At 39.6% G+C, this 23,228-nt stretch overlaps 2 protein-coding genes across 2 annotated transcripts in view; both read right to left on the reverse strand.

The window, feature by feature from the left end:
- The window catches only part of ezrb (ezrin b), a 35,903-nt gene extending 21,300 nt beyond the window's left edge, over positions 1–14,603 (reverse strand). The window contains exons 1-3 of the mRNA XM_032542701.1: positions 14,354–14,603; positions 12,079–12,176; positions 3,869–3,952 (exon numbers count right to left, since the gene is read on the reverse strand). Of these exons, the coding sequence (XP_032398592.1) occupies positions 3,869–3,952; positions 12,079–12,090 (96 nt within the window). The 5' untranslated portion in view covers positions 12,091–12,176; positions 14,354–14,603. The remainder of the gene's footprint in view (positions 1–3,868; positions 3,953–12,078; positions 12,177–14,353) is intronic.
- A 2,095-nt stretch (positions 14,604–16,698) lies between these two features.
- On the reverse strand, positions 16,699–21,048 carry rsph3 (radial spoke head 3). The gene is made up of 8 exons (XM_032542703.1): positions 20,753–21,048; positions 19,676–19,757; positions 19,434–19,572; positions 19,168–19,313; positions 18,566–18,769; positions 17,860–18,022; positions 17,529–17,615; positions 16,699–17,015 (listed from the first exon to the last, which is right to left on the reverse strand). The coding sequence occupies exons 1-8, from the start codon at positions 20,860–20,862 to the stop codon at positions 16,954–16,956; spliced, it is 993 nt and encodes a 330-aa protein (XP_032398594.1). The 5' UTR covers positions 20,863–21,048; the 3' UTR covers positions 16,699–16,953.
- Between the last annotated feature and the right edge of the window lie 2,180 nt (positions 21,049–23,228).

The raw sequence follows: 23,228 nt of genomic DNA on the forward strand, positions 1-23,228 counted from the left end.
GTTTGAAGGAACAAAAGCTGCAGTGCCACAGAGAAACGGTTAGCATGACTTGAGTCTGCAGCAGTGAAAGTTTCTCCGCCTGGTTTATGGGAGCTTGGGCCCTGTGGTGAGAGAGGAATGCCACTGGGCTGCAACAGCTTTGCTCACTACATCCTCTGGGCTGAATAACGAGAAGTTCTCCAACAACTGAGAACAAGAAGGGAGGGGTCACCCAGTCGGGCCCCAAACAGGGACCGGCACAAAGATGAAGAAGCATGTTTTGTGGTGGTGACGGGGCAGTGGGTTCTGGCCCTAAAGGAAATGGGTCTATTGCTGTCAGGCCACACATTAATTGTAACTGAATAGTAAAGGGGAATGTTACAATGAGTTCTAAGAATAGTTCTGCTGCAATACTACAGCCCAGAATACTAGCCATCATGCATTGTGTTCCCTCTTTTGACTTTGAACAGCTTTGCAGCCATTTTTGAATGCGGCTTTTACATGTGGGTTGAGTGCATAAGTGAACTAGTTTCATATTTTGCTCCTGGCAATGATACCTGTCAGCCAGATTATTCAGATTTGGAATCAGAACTTTTTAAAATGCTCCTATGTTTTCATCTATCTAACATCAATCCTCCTTCTGTGTTTAACCAATCAAAAACTGAAACTGAAAGCCTTTTGACGCTGCATTATCACAGACCAAAACATCGATTGGATCTGAACACAACAGACAGACTATCTAGTACATCTACTGTACACCGTGACTGCTGTGATTTTTCTAATTGAGGCAAAATGAAACAAGCAGCAGTGAACAGTCACATGGAAGTGGAACTGTGCAAGGGCGTGGAGGGGAGTGGCAGAAGTTTCTCTTTAAGAGGAGCATGACAGGGACTAAGGTTATGATCAGCGCAGACCACACGGGCCACACCAGGCCTAACACTCACTCTGGAAATGAGCTCAATGCTGCTACTCAGCATTTCCACAGAACCTGTTAAACACTGTGTGAGTGTCCTTGTACCTTTGCAGCTGATTAGTGACAAAGCACCCATTTGAAACTAAAATCAGGCTGCTGACAGACTTTAGGGAAACAGCCACTAAATGCCAAATTAAAACGACAGACACTGGGAACGGCTGCTCAGACTTAAGACAAGGTGTGAAGCTTCATGGGCAGTTTCCCATGCTCATCTAGTAAATGGAAAAACTAAAATCAAGCACTGAATTCTGACACTATCACAGGGGGTGAGTGATTATTTGTGGCACACCCCAAGTGGGAGGGAGAATTCTCCAACACGTATAAATAGGGGGACGTCATTTGAGAATATCTGAGTCTTCAGCTATTCCTTCCTATAAAAAAACCACAAAGAGCTTTAGAACAGATGCCCCACTGTGTCATAAGTGCTCACTTGGTCAAAAGACATCGAAAACATAAGCAATTTCATCAATATCACGCAAAACAGAATATTATAGTTGATGTGTGTAAGGATATTATGCGTAACATTGTTTTTTTCAATAAAATGTTCTTGACATGGTTGAATCCCCTGACATGCAGCCAGAAATACACACAGTCGCTACACTTGCTATTGAAAAACGAGTTATACAGGAAGTGGCTAAAACAATGCCTTTCCTCCCCCGGTGCTGTCATACAGCCTCGGAGGAGCTCGTGCTAATGACATATCATCTAGATTTGGATTTTAGGTACTGAGATTTACAATGAAAGTTTACAACATAAGGAAATGCAAGTGACCACTAACAGGAGGGTAACACAAGGGTCATGAACAAAACACCATGCCACACACTACCACTTTTATTGGACAATCATTAATACCTTAACCAACCTTAACATTTATTACACACCTGATGAAAAAACTATTAATTTGAAGACAAATGATAGTGAAAAAGAATAAAACAAATGTTTTACATAGGGATTCTTATTAAGTTCCCATTAATCATTAGTTTAATAAATGCCTCAAGTTATATTTGTTCACTGATGTTCAGCTGCATTTTTTCATCACAAGAAACCATTTCTAAGAATCCCTGAACCTCAGTGGGAAGACAGAGACTGATAAGAACACTTGAAGCCAAAAGCTCCTGTAATCTTGTCTGTTACCTTTTCTGACCTGGATTTAAGGAATGGAAAGAGGGGTGATAATGAGGGCAGACACTTTCCTAACACAGACCTCTCTCAGTGACGTCAGTCCAGTTAGTAGCATTATAAAAAGTTGTAGCAGTTTTGAAAATAATTATAGACGCAGCGGTAGTAGACATATAAATAATAGATGTTGTGATATGATTCACAATATTGGAGGGAATGATCATTATTCTCATTTTCATTGAAAATATATTCAATATTATGATTTTTAGTGTGATTTTTGCTAGGATCTGTACAAAACAAAGATTTTTTTTTCTTTAGTCTGTAGGATACAATTTGTAGGCAGTGACGTCCCTTCAGCCCCACAATATTTCATTCAGAATGGTTTGACACATATTTTTCGTTTAACAAAAATGGGGCCCCACCTGCAATATTGCACTCCCCCCTCGATTTGATACAGACCTCAATTCTTTTTTTTTTCCTGCCACATGACATTGTTTTGTCATTGACTACATCCCACTTTGCAAAGCAGTTAAACAACAGAGACCTTGTTTATTGATATTGCTTGATTTCAATATCGATCGACATAACACTATATAATGTTTCCAAAATCGTTTCAGTGGTTCATTAACACGTTGGAATGAGACATAAGAATAATGGTAAAAGTAACACCAATAGACAATTCCGCTCCCCACCTGTGCTTTGGTGCCTACAGTAAAGGTGCTGGTTGCCAACTGGCTAATGCTAATGTTATTCTTGGTGGGTAAAATAAGATTACAGCACCATTCAACACACTCAGTTACTTTTAGTATGTATTACAGTTAACAACTCTGGACTAACCCACAAATTCGTCAGTAATGTTAACTGTATAGATAGACAACTAATGTAATGGTATTTTAGCTAGCTAGCACATCACTGTCTGTCTCCTTAACTTGTTAACAACCATTCACCATCATTTCAGCCCCGGCCCAGGGACACATCCAGTCAGCCCCCAGCCAGCTAGCAGCCAGCTCGGTCAGCACTTAACTCCAGTGCTAAGGACGCTAACGGCAGTTTACTGAACCATAGGGAAACAGACCCAGGCAGAACAGCGGCCATTCGTAACGTTACACCTCCGTTAGCATTACAGGTGCCCCCACCCCCCTTACGCTTTTAGCCGTCTTTACAGTTTAACTTAAGATAACTTTATCCAGACAAAAGGGGGATAAGGAACCAAAATGACTAACACTAATAGTAATTTAAAGATGTGGTAGCATTGGATCTGGATGAGAAGGATAACTGTGGAGTTGGAAGGGCTGTGCCGCGATTCTGCCTTCTCACTCCGTGACACCGGTTTGTGAAGCTGAGTGTCGCAATTTGGGTTTTATTTAGCATATCGTTACAGCCCTACTCTATACGTATTGTATAGCTGCTTTATAAATACCACTAGACTGAAATTGTCTGATTCTATAAAAATGATTTATTCCATAAAATGACTCTATTCAGAACCACACACACACACACACACACACACACACACACACACACACACACACACACACACACACACACACACACCACACACACACACACACACACACACACACACACCACACACACACACACACACCACACACACACACACACACACACACAACAACACACACACCACACACGCACACACGACACAGCACCACACACACCACACGCACACACGCACACCGACACACACGCACACACGCACACACGCACACACGCACACACACGCACACACACGCACACACACGCTAGAGGTCAATACAGAACTGATATGCACGATACCTGGTCAAACAGCTGCTTGCCAGTGGTGCTGGGCTGGATGGCAAACTCCAGCTCAGCGTCCATGGTGGTGACGCGAACATTGACCTGTGGAAAAACATGAGAGACCGTGAGTTCAAAAGCTGACCCAGCACAACAGAGAGGTTCTCATAAGGGCCTACACGTGGCAAAGTATGACAGACTGCAAAACACTGCTTTGGTGTGTGTGTGTGTGTGTGTGTGTGTGTGTGTGTGTGTGTGTGTGTGTGTGTGTGTGTGTGTGTGTTTGGTAAGGGGGTGTATTTGCAGAGTAAACACATGGGGCTCTGTGTTTATTTCTACTTTCTAAGAGCCAAAAGGGTTGATTGAAGGGATATCTGCTACAAAATCGGAGGTGTTTTTGGTACAAATATTCAGTGATAGTTTTAACTTTGGATTTAAAAGGAACAAACAAATGTTGAGAAGTGCCACATCTAACGCTTACTCCAATTATGATTCACCAAGCTAAAAAGAAGCACCAATGTTCTTTTGGATGGCTAGACTGAAGAGAGGAGGACTAAAATAAGGCAGCTACTTCAGTCATTCACTCCCATTCAATGAAAAAAGGCATGTCTTTAGGTTCTCTGGTTAATGATTGATCGGAGTGGCCTGTGCATACAAAAAGAGGTGGTCCATCTAACTGAAAGCTGCTTTATGAGCAGAGAATGTCCACTTACAGGGATCCACCCCAGTGATTAATGTGGGATTTCAAAACCCTTACAAATAGCAGGACTTGTGCGCAGCACAGAATAATGTAAACTGACGTCATGTGTCCTATAATGGAGGGAAACAATATTCTGTATTGTATGTTTGATTAGTAATCAGAAAACGGCACATAAAGGCCAAGCAACAAAGCACAAATATTTACAATAGCTGCTTTGAGGTATTGCACGTACTGACTATCTTCTCTGTGAATAATGTCAAATGTCTGGTATTTGCGGGGGTTATGAAAAGACCCTCAAAGTATTGACTGAACTTATTAATGCTCAATGAAAACAGCACAAAGAGGCTAGAGGGACACACAGTGTAAAGAGAGAAAGACCGCTAACAGAGTCCTCCAGTGACATCTTTCATCTCCAGGCCATTGTGACCAGCGCTGAACAAATTCAATGACGCCTACGGGAAAAGGGATGTCTGGGCTGGTGATTCAGTGCACCACTGATTCCTATGAAGCTAATCAGGCTGAGCAACTAATGGCGTTTTTCCATTGCTTGTTACCTGATCAACTCACCTCGACTTGCCTTTTTTAGTTTTCCATTATGAATAAAAGTCCCCAGTACCTGACAGGTACTTTTTTAAAGTATCACCTACGTCGAGGTTCCAAGCGAGCTGAGGCAATACCAAAAGGTGACCTGAAAACTTGCAGACTACTGATTGGTTGTAAAGAATCGTCACTGATCACTGCGTCATTATTGCTAGCGACCAAGGGGGTAAGTCTCTCTGCACAACACATAGCTCCTATGGCGCCATTTTGATGCTAACAGCCAACCTGCCGTTAGCGTTCCATTGACTGCCATTCATTTTGGCACAACTTTGACAGTGAATGACTTTCTATCTGAAGCGTTTAAAGACTATATTTGTCCACCGTTTATTTCTAAAGAAACATGACAATGTGTAAAACGCTCCATTACTTTCTATCTCACGTCATGGCTCCGTAGCAGACGTTGTTGTAAAAATAGGCTAACGATTGTATAGGAGAGGAATTACCGAACATTACGGGATAAGCTCGCAGGCTGTTTTGAGTTACCTTGCTGTTTAGGTTTAATTACTAATGTTTACTAGCATGTTAGTTAGCAATAATTAGCCTGTGTCTATGTTATCTCTGAACATACCTACGCTCTCCACCTCTGCAAGATTTGGAATGATTGAGATTGCTCTTGGCACAGCTACCAGAAGACTTACAACTTTCAGGCAGGTTGCTGACGTCACATCTACGTCTTCAAGCTCAATTGGAGACTGCGCAGTAACGCTCAGCCATCACCGGAAAGTGCTTCTAATAGACTTCACTGGTCTCCGTCCAGAGGAACGGGATCTGTTGGTCCATTTCTTTAACGGTCTATGCTAGCAACAGACTGGGGTGTCCTAAACAAACCCGCCATTTTTAAATTTAGCCAGTGGTGTTTTTTCGCTGCCTCCAGCTTCTTTTTAAACAAAATTTGTCTTCTGGCTGTGGCAACAGCCACATGCCGAGAATCAACACACCTTTGACGTTATGTGTGTGTTAGGCCACTGTTGTGACGACCAGCCACGCTTGCTTCACGCATAAAGCGGTACTTAGCCCTGGGGGCCCTGAGCCCATTTTTACAGTTTAATTTCCGTCTGGATTTATTTTATAAAAAAGCTTGTAAAACATCAACCCTGTTCTCTACAGTCAAGATATGAACATCATTTTTTTTAGGACAAACTGGGTTATTAGAATATTTGGGTTGCAGTGAGGTCACTTGCATGTTAAAAATGGTTGTAGGGCCTTAAAGATAAATAAATAAATTAATTAATTAATTAATCTTCCAGATATGTATTGATATCACAGACATATAAGTAAAACCTAAGCCATTTTCCATTCTAAAACACTTCTCATATGTCTTGGGAGTCACACTGTGAAGAAATAATCATTATAACTAATACAGTTGACAAAATACATGCATTCTTTCCAAAAAAGTCAAGACGTTTTGCTCTCATGACATTTACTTATGCCAATAATAACATAATAATGTCATATTTATTGATATTACACCCACAGCAATGTTATACAAGCAAATATGTGTCGAAATAGTGCACCATTTGGCCTTCCATAGAGTATATAGCCATTTTTGTCCCCTCTGGCCTTCCATACAAGAGGGGTGCCTTTATCTCCCATATATGGGCATGTACTTCCTGAAACAATAGACGGGAGAGACGGGGAAGAGATGGAGGAGCAAGCCAGCGGCAGAAATGAGCCAAAACGCGATGAATTATGGATATAAAGTGGATCAATCTTGGATATAACAGTATGGATTTAAAGCCCAAAGAGGCTGAAGTTCCAGGCTTGATAGAAAATCTCCTGTAGAGGCTAGAAAGACAGGGAAAAGACCTCCGTAAACATGAAATCGTCAGGATTTAAACGAAACCGAAAGTGAGTAAATCGCTTGTATGGTTCAAAAGTTATTAAACTATGAATCAGAGGTACTTTTTTACTCGTGGGCGAGTGTCTCGGGCTCAGAGGGTTAATGTGCAACGGAAAAAGGAGGACAGGCACCGCGGCCGAGTCGAGCTAGTACTAGCAGTGTTTAAGCGCCATTATGGACAGGCTTAAATCCTTCAGAGAGGGCAAATCTAATCGCATCGGATGGAAAGTGCCTCAGAACAGTCCTGTCCAGGATATTGTAAGAACACAGTAGTCTAGACAGTGGATTTTCAAGGATGCCCATTTTCTTTTCATTTATGTGTCTCTGAGTCACTTGGGATCAAAACCCAGGATCTGTGGCAAGGCAAACTTTGCTTTACTAAGAAAAACTCAAGAGCCACATCCAGTGTTCTCTGTCCCGCAGTGCCACATGTGCATACAATTTGAGTCAAACAGGGATGTGTACCAGCTTCCAGTCCCAGCAAAAAAGCAGGGGAAGCACTGTATTTACTTTACACAGCAAATCAAAGATCTCCTTTCAGCTGCAGTACCCCAGCAGTCACTTGTTATGATCATCTACATCTCTAGTGACCAGATTACCAAAAACACTAAATTGCAGCAGAAGTGATCAGAAAGTGCCATAATAGGTGATTTGGGATCACCACACACACACACACACACACACAACACCACACACACACCACACACACACACACACACACACACAACACACACACACACACACACACACACACACACACACCACACACACACACACACACACACACACACACACACACACACACACACACACACCACACACACACACACACACACCACACACACACACACACACACGAGTGATATCTGATCTCAAAGTAGGTCCTCCAACGGTAACTAAAAAACTAAGGCCATTCAGAGCGGTAAAGAAAACATGACACATATGCTAAAAATATACCAGGCAAGGACCCAGAGTTCCACAATGAGCAACTTTAGTCAGAGGAAAGTACAGGCATTCATTTTAAGTGTATAACACCCTGCTTCACAATTCATAACAGTCATAACTGACTCTATTTTCTCACCGTTGGAAGTTGCAATGTTTTGGTAATAACAAGTGACAAAAGCTAATGCGCATATTATATATATATATATATATATATATATATATATATATATATATATCTCAGTACTCCAAGCCAAAGATAGAAACGTTATATTATCCCTTTCACCTTAAACACCAAGTTCCCAATCTAAATGAACACATGTGAAAATGTAAAAAGGAATACAAGAAAATAAAACTACTAAGACAGATACTTTATTCAACCCGAAGGAAATTTTAGAAGGCAGTGACCTCTCATAATCGCTTTGTAATATAACACAACGATTTATCAATTCAACAATAATTCAATTGACAGAAAAGGATACTATTCTGTAAATTAATCAATCAAGCCATTTCTTGAAGAATGACAAATATTTCCTAGTTCCAACCTGCCCTTCCCTGACCCATATAATCATGACCTGCATATCCTCCCTTCAGACTTTTCAAGAGAGGGGTTAAGGTGCTGCCCAGGGTCATGTTAAAGAAATAAGGTGGTCATCACCTCGCTAGTTAAACTGTGAATAGGTTGCACTGCATTCTTCAGTGAACACCATTCAATATTTAACCCTCTGCATAGTTTGAATGACTTTACAAGATTCTTTGTAATGGGAGTAACCATAGAAATTACTTAAATGCTCTAAGAGTAATATAACCATAAACAACTGTCTACTGTTGAGAGAAAACAGGCCTATTGTGTCTTTTTTATTGTTTTATGAAGTGACATATCTTGGAAGTATACTTTCAAAGGCTCTGTCAACACATGTATACAGGTAATACATGTAATTAAAGAATGAGACTTGAAACCATTTTTCCATTTGGTTCCATTTTTGGATTTGTGAATCAGGTCTCGAAGGTGTTCCAGGCATGATTAGTTATTCATTATTTAAAAGAACAAATACTAACAAAAGGATATGAACATGAAAAGGTAACACCCATCCATGTTGATCATGGCCATGCCTTGTATGGTTTGTGTCACTGGGCTGTGACCGCAAGGAAATTCTGGGAGAGCCAAGGAGCGCTATCCTTTACTTCTGACTATGTGTCATTCAGATAAGTGAAGCGTGAGTCACACAATGCAGGAGCCTCGACTACTCCTCAAATCTGGTCCAACGTCCTGCCGCTGGGCGTCTTGGTCCTCTGTCATAAAAGATTTTCTTTTCCAAACAATGCTGGAATGTTTGATTTCATGCCAAGTATCGGAGCCGAAATAAGTAAGAGTAAGTAGGTTTCTGTGCCAGTTAGAATCAATTTTAAGGCAAGTTGTCACTTTAATCTTTGCTTTTCAGGAACTACACTTACTTCACAAATACATTCCCAAAATTGTCTATGACCTTGTTTTAAGTTTTCATCACTGCTCAACCACATCTGATGTAAACAGGCAACCTTTAAATGAGTTATGACGTTTTGATTCAAAGATTTCCAGGGGTCATTGAATTTTATTAGATACTAATCAGAAGTGAAGAAAGACAGAGAAGGTCAGGAGAAAGAGACCAGCGGTGGGGATGCTGGATTCAAATCTAGGACGTAATGTAGAGTTTATGGCAAGTATCTAACGCCCAAAAATGTCTGTATCAAATCACTTGCCCTAAAGATACAGATGCAATGTTGCTGCCCAATTACTTCTGCTTTTTTGTACAAGTAACAAAAACTTCTTGTTGTGTGTTGTTATTCAAGACACACCTACAGGTTTAATGACAACTTAGTTTCCCCAAATCTTTACATCCTACTATATGATTATAATGTATTGGTCAATGAACAAAAAGGGGCCTGATGTCAGGTGCCCTTGAACATTAACATTACCATGATATTGTTTAAAAAAAGCAATCTGATACTCCTGATGGGGTTCTGGGTATTTTCAGCACAAAAACAAGATGAATACAGCTAGTTTTAGAAGCAAAGACATAAACCGTTGTATTTATTATTGTGTTGCTGTTTTCAAAATCCCTTTGATTTGGGAAACAATAATAACCTTGGAGCTAGCGAGATGAACACTGGAAAAAAAAAAAAAAGCTTTTTTTGAAGTTTTGAAAAAAAATATTGTACCGTGCAACACGGCAGGCCTGCATGGTTCTCTCGGGAAACGATTGTCAAGATTTACAAAGAATATTTTACGCCGTTTCCTATCTAACTGGGACATTTTGGGACCAACTGGCGGGATAGTTGTCGAGGAAATACACATGGCGATAACCCTGGTAAGATCAAACTTACATTAACCATGTATCCAGCTAATTTATATAGCTTACCTCACATTACTTTAATGTGTGAACATAAATGTAATATTGTATGTGGCGTTTTCTTTTGCGGGGTGCAAATATTCCACCAAAACAAGTTCCTTTTAGACACCATTTTGCGTGTGGCAGCTGGACTCAGACGCTATCAGACACTTATGATGTCATTTCCACAGCGACCCTCATGACAACCATTAGACCATTCCAAACAAAAGGACAACACACTTTATGACACTGACCGGGGCTTTCGTCTTTGTCATCACAATACGCTGCTCTGTTCAGCAGCAACCGGTCTCTGTCATGATCCGAGCAGCGTATTAGCAGCAATCTATACTTCTGGATTTTGTCTCTTTTTAACTAAACGCTTTCCAAATTCAAACCTGTTTTATATATATTTATTTGACTTATCAAACGTTAGTAACTGTAGGCTTTTAGGTATCTCTGAACTTTCTCTGCTACTTTGCCATAAAGAAACGAGTATGAGAAAAGGTACTCTATCCATTCTAACACAGTTCATCACATTGCTCCAAACAGTATGTGAGGGGGCCAGCGTCAATGTGAAAGGTACAGTGTCTAAGCATGGGGGGGGGGGGGGGGGGGGGGGGGCACCAAAACGAGTAAAGAGTAATTGGAGGGCCAAAAAAACGCTGCTCAGATATCTTACCCAGCTTCATCAAATAATGTCTTTGATGGGTCTTTTGGTAGCTTTTTGGATGATGAAAAGTCATTGATCCTAGTCAACGTTTCACCTTGTACAAAGATCACGATGGAATGGAAAAAACACAACATTTAGACTAAGCGGGGAGCAACCTCAAATTTCAGCCTGGAAAATAACTTCAACCCCCCACCACGTTGTTATAGTGAGTGCAACAGTGTGCAATATTTATAAATATATAATGTAGAAAGGGACTAGGTCCTGGACCGATGTACAACCACTGCAAGCACATTAAAATAAAAAAAATAAAAAAAACTGTCCATGTCTAGAATAGAAGTCTCACTCATACTGAAACATATGTGACACCCCCAGGATATGACAAGAGCATGTGATTTGAGCGGCAATCCCCTTTAACACAGACCCTGCCGATTCTGTAAGTTTCTATGACAAAACTACATATCATATCATCATATCAGTCTCTAAAAGGTTTTTCCTGTTTAGTTTGAAGGCCTGTGTTCTGTTTCTTGCTTATTGACTGAGAGTTAAAAAGAAGTGACAAGTTAAACACATGTACTTAAATTGACAAACGGTTTACACATCACTCTGCTTGAAAGTTGAGGAAACTACTGTGATGGCAATCAAAACACCTGTCACTCCCAGGAAGTCATTTTGAGAGTTCTTTTTTGAAACGTAGCAACAATAAAGTAACGAAAAAACATAATATATCACCTCCCAGACTTCAACAGATTAAGTGTGGTTCGAATGCTGACTCAGATATGACATTTACATACTAAAAACATCATTATTATAAAGTAGCGTACTAGCATCAGTGCGCTACCATTCACTGCACCAGCTATTTCACAATTTACCAACGAACTATAGCCTACAGTACTGTTACTACAATATAAATTAGCTAGCTAGTTAGCTGGTTAGATTAAAATAAGAAGATGAGAGTATCCTTAAGCAAACAGAAGATTAGAGTAAATGTAGGAGGTTTAACCTTCCATTAACATTACCGGTCATGTTTTAGTTAAGTTTGCCCAGATATAAAGAAGTGATACAACAAGCAGTGACTGAATGAATCAAAGGCGTTTCGTTAACATTACTTACCGCTTTGGGCATTGTCCTGTCTTTTCCTTGCTCTGTGTGAGGAGCTGTTCAATAAAAAATGTCTTTCCAAAGAGGAGACCAGTGCTCTGTGTGCCTTCCTGAAAAGAGAGAAAGAGGAGAAACGAGTTTCAGTCACTTCGGCGTTACTTAAACCCGGGTTAGAGCAGTTTGGCACTCCTGCGTGCCACAGTCATCACGATGAATCACCGAGAGAACCAACAAGTGAGCAGCGGCTAGCTAGCACACCACAGGAAGCTACCCCGTCTGAACTTCAAAATAAGAGCACGAGTCTGGTCACTTCTGATCAATCCTGTCAGTCCTGCCAAGATTGCAAGCCTTTAACTATCCTTATCGTTAACTTTAAACGTTTTCAATTTTATATGAAACCATCATTTCTATTAAATGTTGGCCAGATACCTAAAACCCCAAAAAATATTATATATAAATATGATTAGGTTTAATTGTATTATCTCAATTGTCTTTTCAATTAATATATATTTATTATGAACTGTTCAACAATGGCGAAAAAAACATCCATCGCAAATTCTCAGAGAAAATTGCTTGTTGTGTCCAATCATCCATACAAAACCCAATTTGCAGTGATATAACACAGAGAAAGCAGCAAATCCTTAATTTAAGAGTAGGAACAAAAAGTTTGACTTTTATCTTTAAATATGAATATAATTGTTGGTATTTTAATCTTTATTTTATTTATTTTTTGTCTGAATGTGAAAAATATCCTCCACAAATTCTCAGAGCCCATGATGGCAATGAATGTCTTCAACTGGGCTAGGCAATATATCAATGTTATATTGATATTGTGATCTGAGACTAGATATTGTCTTAGATTTTGGATATTGTAATATCGTGATATGACAAGTGTTGTCTTTCACTTGTTTTAAAGGTTGCAATACAGTAAAGTGATGTACTTTTCTGAACTCACCAGCAATTCTACATGTTCTATCATTTGCCTTTTCCCCACTTAGACACTATGTCCACATTACTGATAATTATTTATCTAATATGTAATGTGATGATATTATTGTTAAAGCACCAATTGTCAACCCTAGAATATTGCTTCAATATTGATATTGAGGTATTTGGTCAAGATTGTCATGATATCGTCCAACAGTCCAAAACCCAAAGATACTCAATTTACATTAATATTTAACAAAGAAAAGCATCTCACTTCTCACATTTGAAAAACTAAAATATGTAAATATTTGGCATTATTTCTCAATATATGACTTACGTCATTAATTTAAAAAATAATTGTCAGTTCATTGTCATTCAATTGACAAACCAATTAAACTACAAATCAACATAAAAACAGTACTTCGTATAACCTTGATGAAATTCCTAATTCTGCAATAATCAAATAACTAACGTGTATCTATATCAAGTAAAAGTGTTTCTGTTAATAATATCCATGTATTTATAATTAGCTCTTTTGATCTTGTGTATTCCAATGAACCGCACATCTAAATTATTTTATTCTGAAAATTAAGACCGGAAGTCCCGCAGTTCCATTCTACCTTGACACTGTTGAATCATCCACCAAGCACCAGTTAAATATGGTACTCAACGTGCCTCTCCCACTAGCTACGATAAAGTTATAGTCCCCACCCTGCCCTGTTTTAGTCTTTTATTTTGATGCCTACCGTTGCTAACTAACCCACACCCCAAGACAATTCAGATTAACGTTAATAGGAGCCACTGGCACCGGTCTGTATCGCTTTATAAAGTCGCTTTAAGAGGCGAAGAAACAATGTTGCTTACAGATAGTCTAACCATCAATAGTCAGGACCACTGCCCCAGTTGTAATAATGTTACAACATGTGACAAAGTGATGATTTTCAGGGTATATTTCTATTGTAGAGATTACAAGATTACGCCTTGGGGAGGCTACACACCCACAGAGACAGTGAAACCTTTCATACCCAGCAAACGAGACGTCCATGTAACCGCCTTGATCTCCACCGGTAAAGGGCATATGGGCTACTTCAACATAAAACAAATCGTAAACATGTTAAAAGATCCAACCTTAGGATATTTAAACTCAGGCTGAAATAGGAATGTTGCTCTTTAAGCAGAGCTGTGCCGCAGTCATCCTCACTAGTTTATAATCCTACAGACACCTGTTGTGAGATTTGTCCCCGTTGTGCACAGAATGCGCCGAAAAAAAAGTGTGAAAAGTAGGCCTGTGTTTTTGAACAGCTTCGACCTCGCTTTCCCGTAGGCTGCAGCCAGTACGACACACAGGTCGTCTACTTACTGGAAGTCTTCCTGAAGCTGATGAGGTTTGGATGAGTGATAATTGCTCCGCAGCTCGCAGTCGCAGATTTCCCCTTCCTCTGTTTAGCCGGGCGCAATATGGCGCTCATCCATCCCACTGTCTGATCCTGTTCCCGCTGTCACCGGCAGGATGGAGGAGCACAGGTTCACAACCTATGGGTCCGGGCACCTGCAGGGGACTTTCTCGCAAAAGCCAAAGACAGCTTTATTGTTGTTAAAGAACATTTCATACTGAAGGTGGTATTTCCCCACCTGCAGCGCGGGATTTAGTAGTTTTGAATAGTTCGAAAATTATGATTGGGGGGCGTTGGTATGGCAACTGAAGGTCTTGCATCGTTGGTGTTTAAGTGGCCCATAAAACACGAAATTCAGATAGATTGAAAAATTGAAAAAGTTTGCTATTCTGAAAATATACTGTATAGTGGCTATTACTAAGGCCTACAATAAATTGCAATAAAGGCTCTGGCTAATCTCTGGTAATACATTTGGACCTTCTGTGCTATTCTCTGTTTAATTAACTAATTAATGATTATTTGATGGAACATCATGGTGTCCTCATTTTAAAGATCTACACCAACAATAGGCGTCCCAGTTATTAGCTTCCCCACCGATAATCACTGATATTTAGCATATATTTACTAAGCTCAAAACCTTACCGTATTACCTGGAAAAACATTTCAGCTTTTGTATTGTTTCTATTTTATTTTCATGTTCAGACAACAAGTGAAAAACTATGGCATAACATTAAAAGAACACACGTTTAGCCTGCATATAGCCTATCCTACACAATGTAGCATATAATGCCAATATCCTTCTTCCTAAATCATAAATATACTGTATTCTGTGTATGAATCACACGTTAAAACTTAATTGACGGATTCTGCTCATTAGTTTCTATTACTTAGCTGAAAATGATTCGTGTACAGAAACAAATTTGTGTAAGTCAGTTTAGCTGAGACATCTAATAACAATACAATTATTTGAGCAATACCTGTAAATACAATCTAACAATCGGACTCTGAACATGTGCATGTCATGTATGAGGTGTGTTAAGACTGAGGTGTCGCCTGCCCTGAGCACTAACTTTGTTGGTTAATTGTAGTTCACTAGGGAAGTGCGCGTCATCCGCCCTGCAGTGAAGGAAGCGCTGCCAAGCGAGGGGGTGGCGTCATAGGTGAGCTGGCCAATGAGGGGACGGGATTAAAATAGAGCCGTATATATCGGAGGTTAGACTACTTCCCAACATAACACGAAACCAGAGTGATGTGACGGTCCTGCCAACCACATTGTACTCAAACGGCCATTATCAACCACTACCATCATCATCATGAGCCCCTCCTTTAGTATATTTGAATCTATTGAGAAAAAAAAACTGTGTTAAAAATGTCTCTGACACCGAGCTATTGTTTTGTAGGATAATTCACTTGACAAAGTAGCCTACACACCTTTTTTCTATAGCACACAAACTAAAAAAAAAAAAAGCCTCTACTATGAAGATGATAAAACCCCAATCATTTTTTTGTCTTTTTTGTTTTGTTTTGAGTGGAACAATGAGTCTGTCTGGGCAATGCAAAACATTGTTGAATTTACCCGTTAGATCATCTGAATGAACTGTTTGCAGAGCAATGCCCGATGCAAATGGATTAAATTCACAGGAAGGCGCTTTGCATGGCCCTCTAAATATTTGGAGGTCATGTTGTTCACCACCTCTGTGATCTCCATTTGGGATTCATTATTTTTAAGATAAACTTCTGATTTGCTGTTCTGAAACCCGGGACAGGCAGGAACTTTCTTCTGATAAGTGCGATAAAATAGACAAACGCACTGCATGCCTGAGGGAAAAAGGTTGTTTTGGCTAGCTATTACAGAAATGAGGTCAATGATAAAATACAAGGATCACTTGTTTTTTTTAAGCTGCAGCAGAAAACATTAAGGAACAGAAACATGGCCTCCTCTGACATTATGACTGGACTGCTGTGGGTTTGACAGTAATCTGTTTGACTACAGTAGCCATGAAACTAATGAAAAAAATCTGTGAAGGCCACAGCAGGTGGATGAAAGCTTCAGAAATCTTTTTTTTCTTTCAAATGTCAATAATGAACCCTCAAGCTCAATGACATATCTGCGTCATAGGACCAGGCTTTTTATCTTTCAATTTAACTCCAGCAAAACTCTGATAATAACAACCCTCGGATCACAACATGATAAAAATGTTAATGCCAGGGTTGCTTATTTTGTACCCATCTTTAAAATATTTTGCAAAAAAAACTACCTTCAAACACGGAAGAAACTTTCACGAAAAAGTTACATAACCTCTTCATACTGTACTAACAGAAATCCCTAATTTATGATATACAAGAACGAGTGCAAACGTTTGCAAAAAAGGTTAATACAAAACTGCATTTGAATTTTCCACTATATTATATTAATTTTAAGGTTGAAACAAATTACTTATTTACTTACACAGTATACACTAGCGTTGCGTTCTCAAAGAGAAAACCTATGCTAATTAAGTCGCTGAAATGTATTTTTATTTTTGATAATGCATTCATGCCCTTGACCTTTCTCAGTGAATCATTATCACTGTGTCTCCAGCTCTTTGAACATCTTCAGTCTCTTCTGGGTGACATCATGGATGATAGCTGAGAGAGAGAGAGAAAGAGAGTTGAAGATGTGTACAATCTGTTTGACATTAATAACCTCTGTAATGTTAACAAAGAACCACTAGATGGCACTCCATGAACCCTGTAAACCATCTTTTAGTTGTCAGGAATGATAACGTCAGCCTGTAGATTATGTTGATGTCTTCCAACAATTTAGAAGAAGGGGGGTTTCTGACAATTTTCAGTTTCTGACCATTTTCAGTTTGTACCATAACTATTATGGGGCCAGCTAAGATTTTTCTTCCCCCTGCTTTTTTGAAATAAAAAAGTGTGTTTTGTTGTGACAGATTGCATCTTATACAGTTTGTGTACACTCTTGTGCTAGTAGTAACAATGAGGTGAAAAAAATACTACAGAAAACCTGGGCAGAAAAGAAAAGCTAAACAAGCATGAAGCATTTCAGTAAAGCAGGTTTTCAAATTAAGACGTTGCTCAGTTTAAATGGAGCGATGTCTTCCAAACAACAGAATAAATTATACTGTATTTCCTTACTGTCCAGCAGCTCTCTTGCTGCGTATCTCTTCTCCAAACTGTTGTTAACCTCAGCCATCAGCCATGGGAAGAAGTTATTCTCAATATCTGGAAATCAGCAACCGCAAATATGATAAAGGGTTAAACACTCATATCAATATCTTCATGTACAGTGCACGGCTCATCTCTCTCCCAGTGCAGAGCTCATCTTTTACTAGTCACAGACAACACTACGGGTTTGATTCAATGCCGCTTTGTGCGGTGCAGTGATGCCCTCATGTGTCGGAAAGGTAGAACGCTGAGTATGAGTGGAAGCTGATGCCGGAGAGCAACGCAGCAAAGGAAGGCTGACCTTTCTCCACCGGGTCATAAAAGAAGCCATGGCTTCTCAGTGAGGTAACAACTGCAGGCAGGAGGTCAGCCAAGTACTGCTGGGTGTACGCACGGGCAGCAATCTTCTCTGCAGTCTCTTTTTCTTTCTTCAGCACCTCCTTTTGCTGGGCAATTCTACGCCTCTGAGGTCAGAAAAAAACTTTTTTTTAAACAAGCACAAACGGTGTTTTACAGTATACAATGTTTATCAAAGCTGCTATAACTGCTATCTGAAACACTTGGCGTGTGGTCGCTCTTTCTAGCATACAGCACTACATACTGAGTAAGACTGTGGCAACCAGATGTTTGCTTGGAATAAGAAGTAGTTATACAGCCGTGCAACTTTGAACAGAGACCACAACCTACAGTGACTCAAATTAAAAAACACACTCAGAAAAAAGACGGAAAAAAGATAATCATAGTATCGAGAGACTGTTTCTAAGAAAGGCAGTGCTAAAACACCACAGCCATGAGCATGTAGCAATACAGATACTCTAGGGACAAGATTTAAAAGACTGATCATTTCATATATTGCTTGTATTGAGAATCTAAGGAAATAGCCCAATCCCGCTGTATGTTCAGGACTGGTGTCTTCATTGCATCACTGCTTTCTCCTAATTTTCCAGCTTTGGGATAGACTTGTTCCTATATAGTGATTTAAAAGGGATTTTCTATAAATGACATACTTTCTCCTCACTGTGGCGTCTCTCCTGCTCCTGAAGCCGCAGCACCTCTGCCAGCTCATTATTTCGGAGCTCTTCGAAGGCCCTCTGCTGGGCCCTCAGACAGGCCAGCTCCTCCTCCTCCATCACCTCCACCAGGGACTGTTCTATTGTCTTACCCACCAGGACCTCCAACACTGGCTGCACCTCCTTGTCAAAGTCAAATAGCTGCAGAGGATACTAGTAATAAGTGCTTGTGCATTTTGAAACATTGGGTTTTAATTTTATGAAAACCTTGAAACATTTGGCATTAACATCCTACATGACAATAATAGTTATAAAACAGGTATCCACAAATGTATTACTTTTCCAAAAGTTGGAGGACTCACAAGAGACAGAATAACAGCAAAGGCCGCCAACAAATCATGACTTTTAATCCCATATATGGGATCTATACACTCTCCCTCAGAGCAAAATAAGACATTGCAACTATAAACTGGACTTTATGTGTACAATCAGAGGAGTTTCCCCTTTGAATAATGTCTACAACAGATCATATGTTAAAGAACAACGTTAAGTCAAAGAGGTGTGGAAAGTGTTGCCAGACCTCCACTTGGATTACCTACCTCTCCCTCCTCTATCTGTGTTTCAACATCTTTGCCAGATTTAGCAGGTATGAAGAGCGGGGTTGCAGGTTTGTCCAGGAAAGCATCAGTCTGGCACTCGACATCTGATGCCACTATAGTATCACTCAATTCTTCCAGATAAAGCTCTGAAGGTCAAGAGCATTACAACACAGCTTTGGTTTCCAACAGCACGTTTAACAAACCCATAATGTATTGAACATAGTACAGCTGTAAAAGTTCTGAAGCTGTCAAGAGAAGAGCCCCACCTGTTTGTACATCAATGTGTTTTCTCCCCTGCAGGGCCGCCGGAGTACTTGGTCTGAACTGCTCCCTGGCTCGTTTTCGAGCAATGGCTCTCCTCCTACTCTCCTGTTGCCTTTGTGCTTCAAGCTCTGGCTGAGCCGTCTGTCAAAGGGGGATGACAATACACATTTTTAAGATAAAATGGCAGAAAGAAAGGCAAAGCTTCCAGGGGTCGAGCATAGTTAATGGGATGTTTCATACTTACAGTTGGTAGGATGAGTTGGGCGTAAGTGTTTCCTCTGACAACACGACGGTCATACATAATGTTTCCATAATTACTGTGTGTCCTACAGTGGCAAGGAAAAACACAGTCAGAATGCAGTCATGCAGTCAGCTGATTAGCTATTGTATTTGCTTGTGTGTAAAATCTGCATCAGTACACTCTCAGAAAATGAAGTACATAATTGTACCTTTAGGGGTACAATGGCTTGTCACTAGGGCTGTACCCTCAAAGGGTACAGTTTTTGTACCCTTGGTATAGGGTACATATTTGTACCCTTGTGTTTTAAGTTGCGATCAAGCAGCCAATCAGGGCTTGCTCTACATATTTGACACATCTTTCCACCAATCAAAAGTAGTGAGCTGGCAGTCTCCGTCCTTGCTCTCCAGTAGTTAGATAATGGATAATGTAGGCTATGCAATGCAACAATGTTTCTGATGAAACACACTGTAACAGTGAGAATCAGCCATTTGTGTGTTTATATGTGTTGTTTTTCATTTACATAATCAATACAATGCCCTAATTTCGATTTAATTTCACCAAATTGACTTACAAAACTTTTATTTCCTTTATTTCAAGGCTACTGAAATATAGTGATAACTTTAAATCTACCTTAAATAATTAAGGTATAATTAAAACCTTTAAACAACTCTTACAACAAATTTGGCTCGGCAGAGGCTGTCTCTTGATATTGTACCTTAACTTTGAAAATAAACGCGTTTATTTTAAAAGTTAAGGTACATATATGTACCTTTTAATGCTTGGGAACATATATGTACCTTTTGACCCTCAAAAAGGTCCATATATGTTCCTTGAGGTCCAACAATGAGCCCTATGGGGTACGTTAGTATAGACTGTACCTTGGGGGACAGAAATGGACCCCTGCTGTACCCCTATTTCTGACAGTGTATGTAACAACTATAGCTGTCAAACATGAGTAAAACCTACAATATTGTGAGTAGTATAAGTACTATGAGTAATATTGGGATGTAGGTTATAGCTATGGTAGCTAGGTTTATCTGCCTTCATTCGACGCTCGTTGTACTGCACCAACACACTTACTGTTCAGACGGAGGCTCTCTGTATTTGGAGCGGTTCCCAACAGGTCTGGGGCGACTTGCGAAGGTGTAACTTTCGTTTGGAGTTCTCTGGCTTTGTGAAACAAAAGCCATTTTTTCCTATCAGAAACTATCAGAAACCATAAAGTATCGCAGTTGTAGATTGATATTTAGCTAACGTGAATATTTGGCAGCGGACAGGCTACTTCCAAAGATACTGCATAGAGACTGCTACTATCAACCGAGAGGAGAGGGCGCAATGAACTGTTGTAGCAACCGTCTCTAGGAAGTGTAGCTAATGTAACGGCCGTTACGTCACTTCCGTAAAACAGACGATACGGAGAGCTTTCTTACTTTGACATTATATTATTTGGATTTTTTTATGTATAGTTTCATTTGATTACGAACTGTGTTCACTGAATATTTGTAAATTGTATTCTGAATTTAAAAAAAAAAAAGCTTTCTTATGGGCGATGAAGCTTTGGGGCTTCAACCCATAGACGTACAGTATATATCTATTAATATTAACGGTCTACGCTTCAACCCCAAACACAGAGAACACAGGGACATCTGGTGGCTTGTAAACCAATCAGACGGACTGAAGGTCTTGCAACACCTCTGATTTGAATATTTTTAGTTTCATGTGTGCAATTGTACTGAGCCCTGGAAAGGTGATGCCAATCCGCGTGTTGTTATAACACATTTCGATCAGAAGTGCTGCATTAAATGTAGATGGTATTGTGCAATGTGTCTAGTGAATTTGTTCATTTAATTAATGCATTATCCAAAAAGCCTACACATGTTTACTGACACAAAACCTTAATGTACCTTATTGGTGTACTTTAGGCTTAGTGTCACCATAGGCCTATCACTAATAACTGCTCCTATACTACAACTACATATTTAACTGCCATTCTACTGCTATTGTATTATACCAACTAATAGGCTACAGTTAATAGAGTAGGCAAACCTACCATTGCTACCACTACTATACTACTACTAATTCTGCTGCTGCTTCTACTACTACTCCTACTATTAAAAAGTCCATTTAATAGCTGTTATGGAGTTTTATGTCATTACAGTCTTCCTTAACAGGGAGTTTGCCCGTGTAGTGTCGATGTTTCTCATTGGCCTATTATTTTTACATATCCTAGGCATTTTTAGGACTCTCATTCTCATTCATGGGAGCTTAGAGTGTCATCGTAGGTGCATGCCCACGTTTTTGTACAATCAAAAAACTGTTACAAAATTAGAGACGTCAACAGACATCCAGTAGCCTAATAGTACAAAAGTTACAATGCTAATGCAAATGAGACTGTGTTTGAAAACTGTCACCACTAGTGGCTTTTCTGGTTTTGTTCCAACACATTTCAGTTCTGAGTATAACACGCTGATGCAAGGACCACTTCCTGTAGCCTACAGATAAGGTAAAAGGTGACAAACAGTACTCCGCTCATTAATGAGTTGCATGAGAAAAACATAAGAGATAGAGAGTTGAAAACTGGTATTCTCTTTGTAAATTTTTTCCTGATATTCCAATGTTGGTTGTTACATAAGTGTGAAGTTGTTGTATCTGTACCTCTACATGTTTTGTACACTTTAAACATTTTACAAGCAAAACACAACTGTGTACTTGAAAACAGCTTTGTTTTGCACTGAAATGTGGGTAGCACAAGGCCTTTAGGAAACCAGGACAGTGAGAGTGAGAGAGCGGGCACACGCACACGCACACACACACACACACACACACACACACACACACACACCACACACACACACACACACACACAAAAATGTGATGTGACATGAAGACATAAAAACTTTACTTAATTCACAACACAAATGGCCAAATAAAATATGGCCTAGTAGCTACCACTTCTACATTTACTACTTCTACTTCTACTACTTCTACTTCGACTACTTGTACCACTACTACTAATATAACAGCTACAACCACTATGGCACAAATACTACTACCAATACCAAGATGATATGCCATAGTTTTGCATATTTTACAGTATTAAATAGTTTTGTAATGGGCAACTATTAAACGTAAATAACCAAACAAATGACATTATATAACATTTCACAGAATGATTACTCATCCACAACACAGCCAAATATAGCCGCAGACCATGTTGGAGCTGTCATGTTTTTTTAAATCCTTTTTTTTTTTTTTTAAATGAATAATGAATGTCTGTTTGAGTGATATTGTTTCTGTGATCTATAGGGCTGGGATTCACTCTCTTCGCGGCATGTGACATTGTTTATGCATTAGCTGTCAAAAATCGTTAAGTGTAATTACTGTAAAGGTCAAAATGTTCAGCTTGCCACTGTGTTTGCCTCTTCTCATTAGTGTTGACTGTAAGCCATGAGATTACGCAACAAGCAAGGCACACATTTATCTCTTTTTTCAGTATAGTATTTCCGTTACATCGATTTTCATTTTTTAGGTTTATTCTAGACTTGTAGCCTTGATT

The sequence above is a fragment of the Etheostoma spectabile genome, chromosome 18 (assembly GCF_008692095.1).
Source record: "Etheostoma spectabile isolate EspeVRDwgs_2016 chromosome 18, UIUC_Espe_1.0, whole genome shotgun sequence".
Classification (NCBI taxonomy): domain Eukaryota; kingdom Metazoa; phylum Chordata; class Actinopteri; order Perciformes; family Percidae; genus Etheostoma; species Etheostoma spectabile.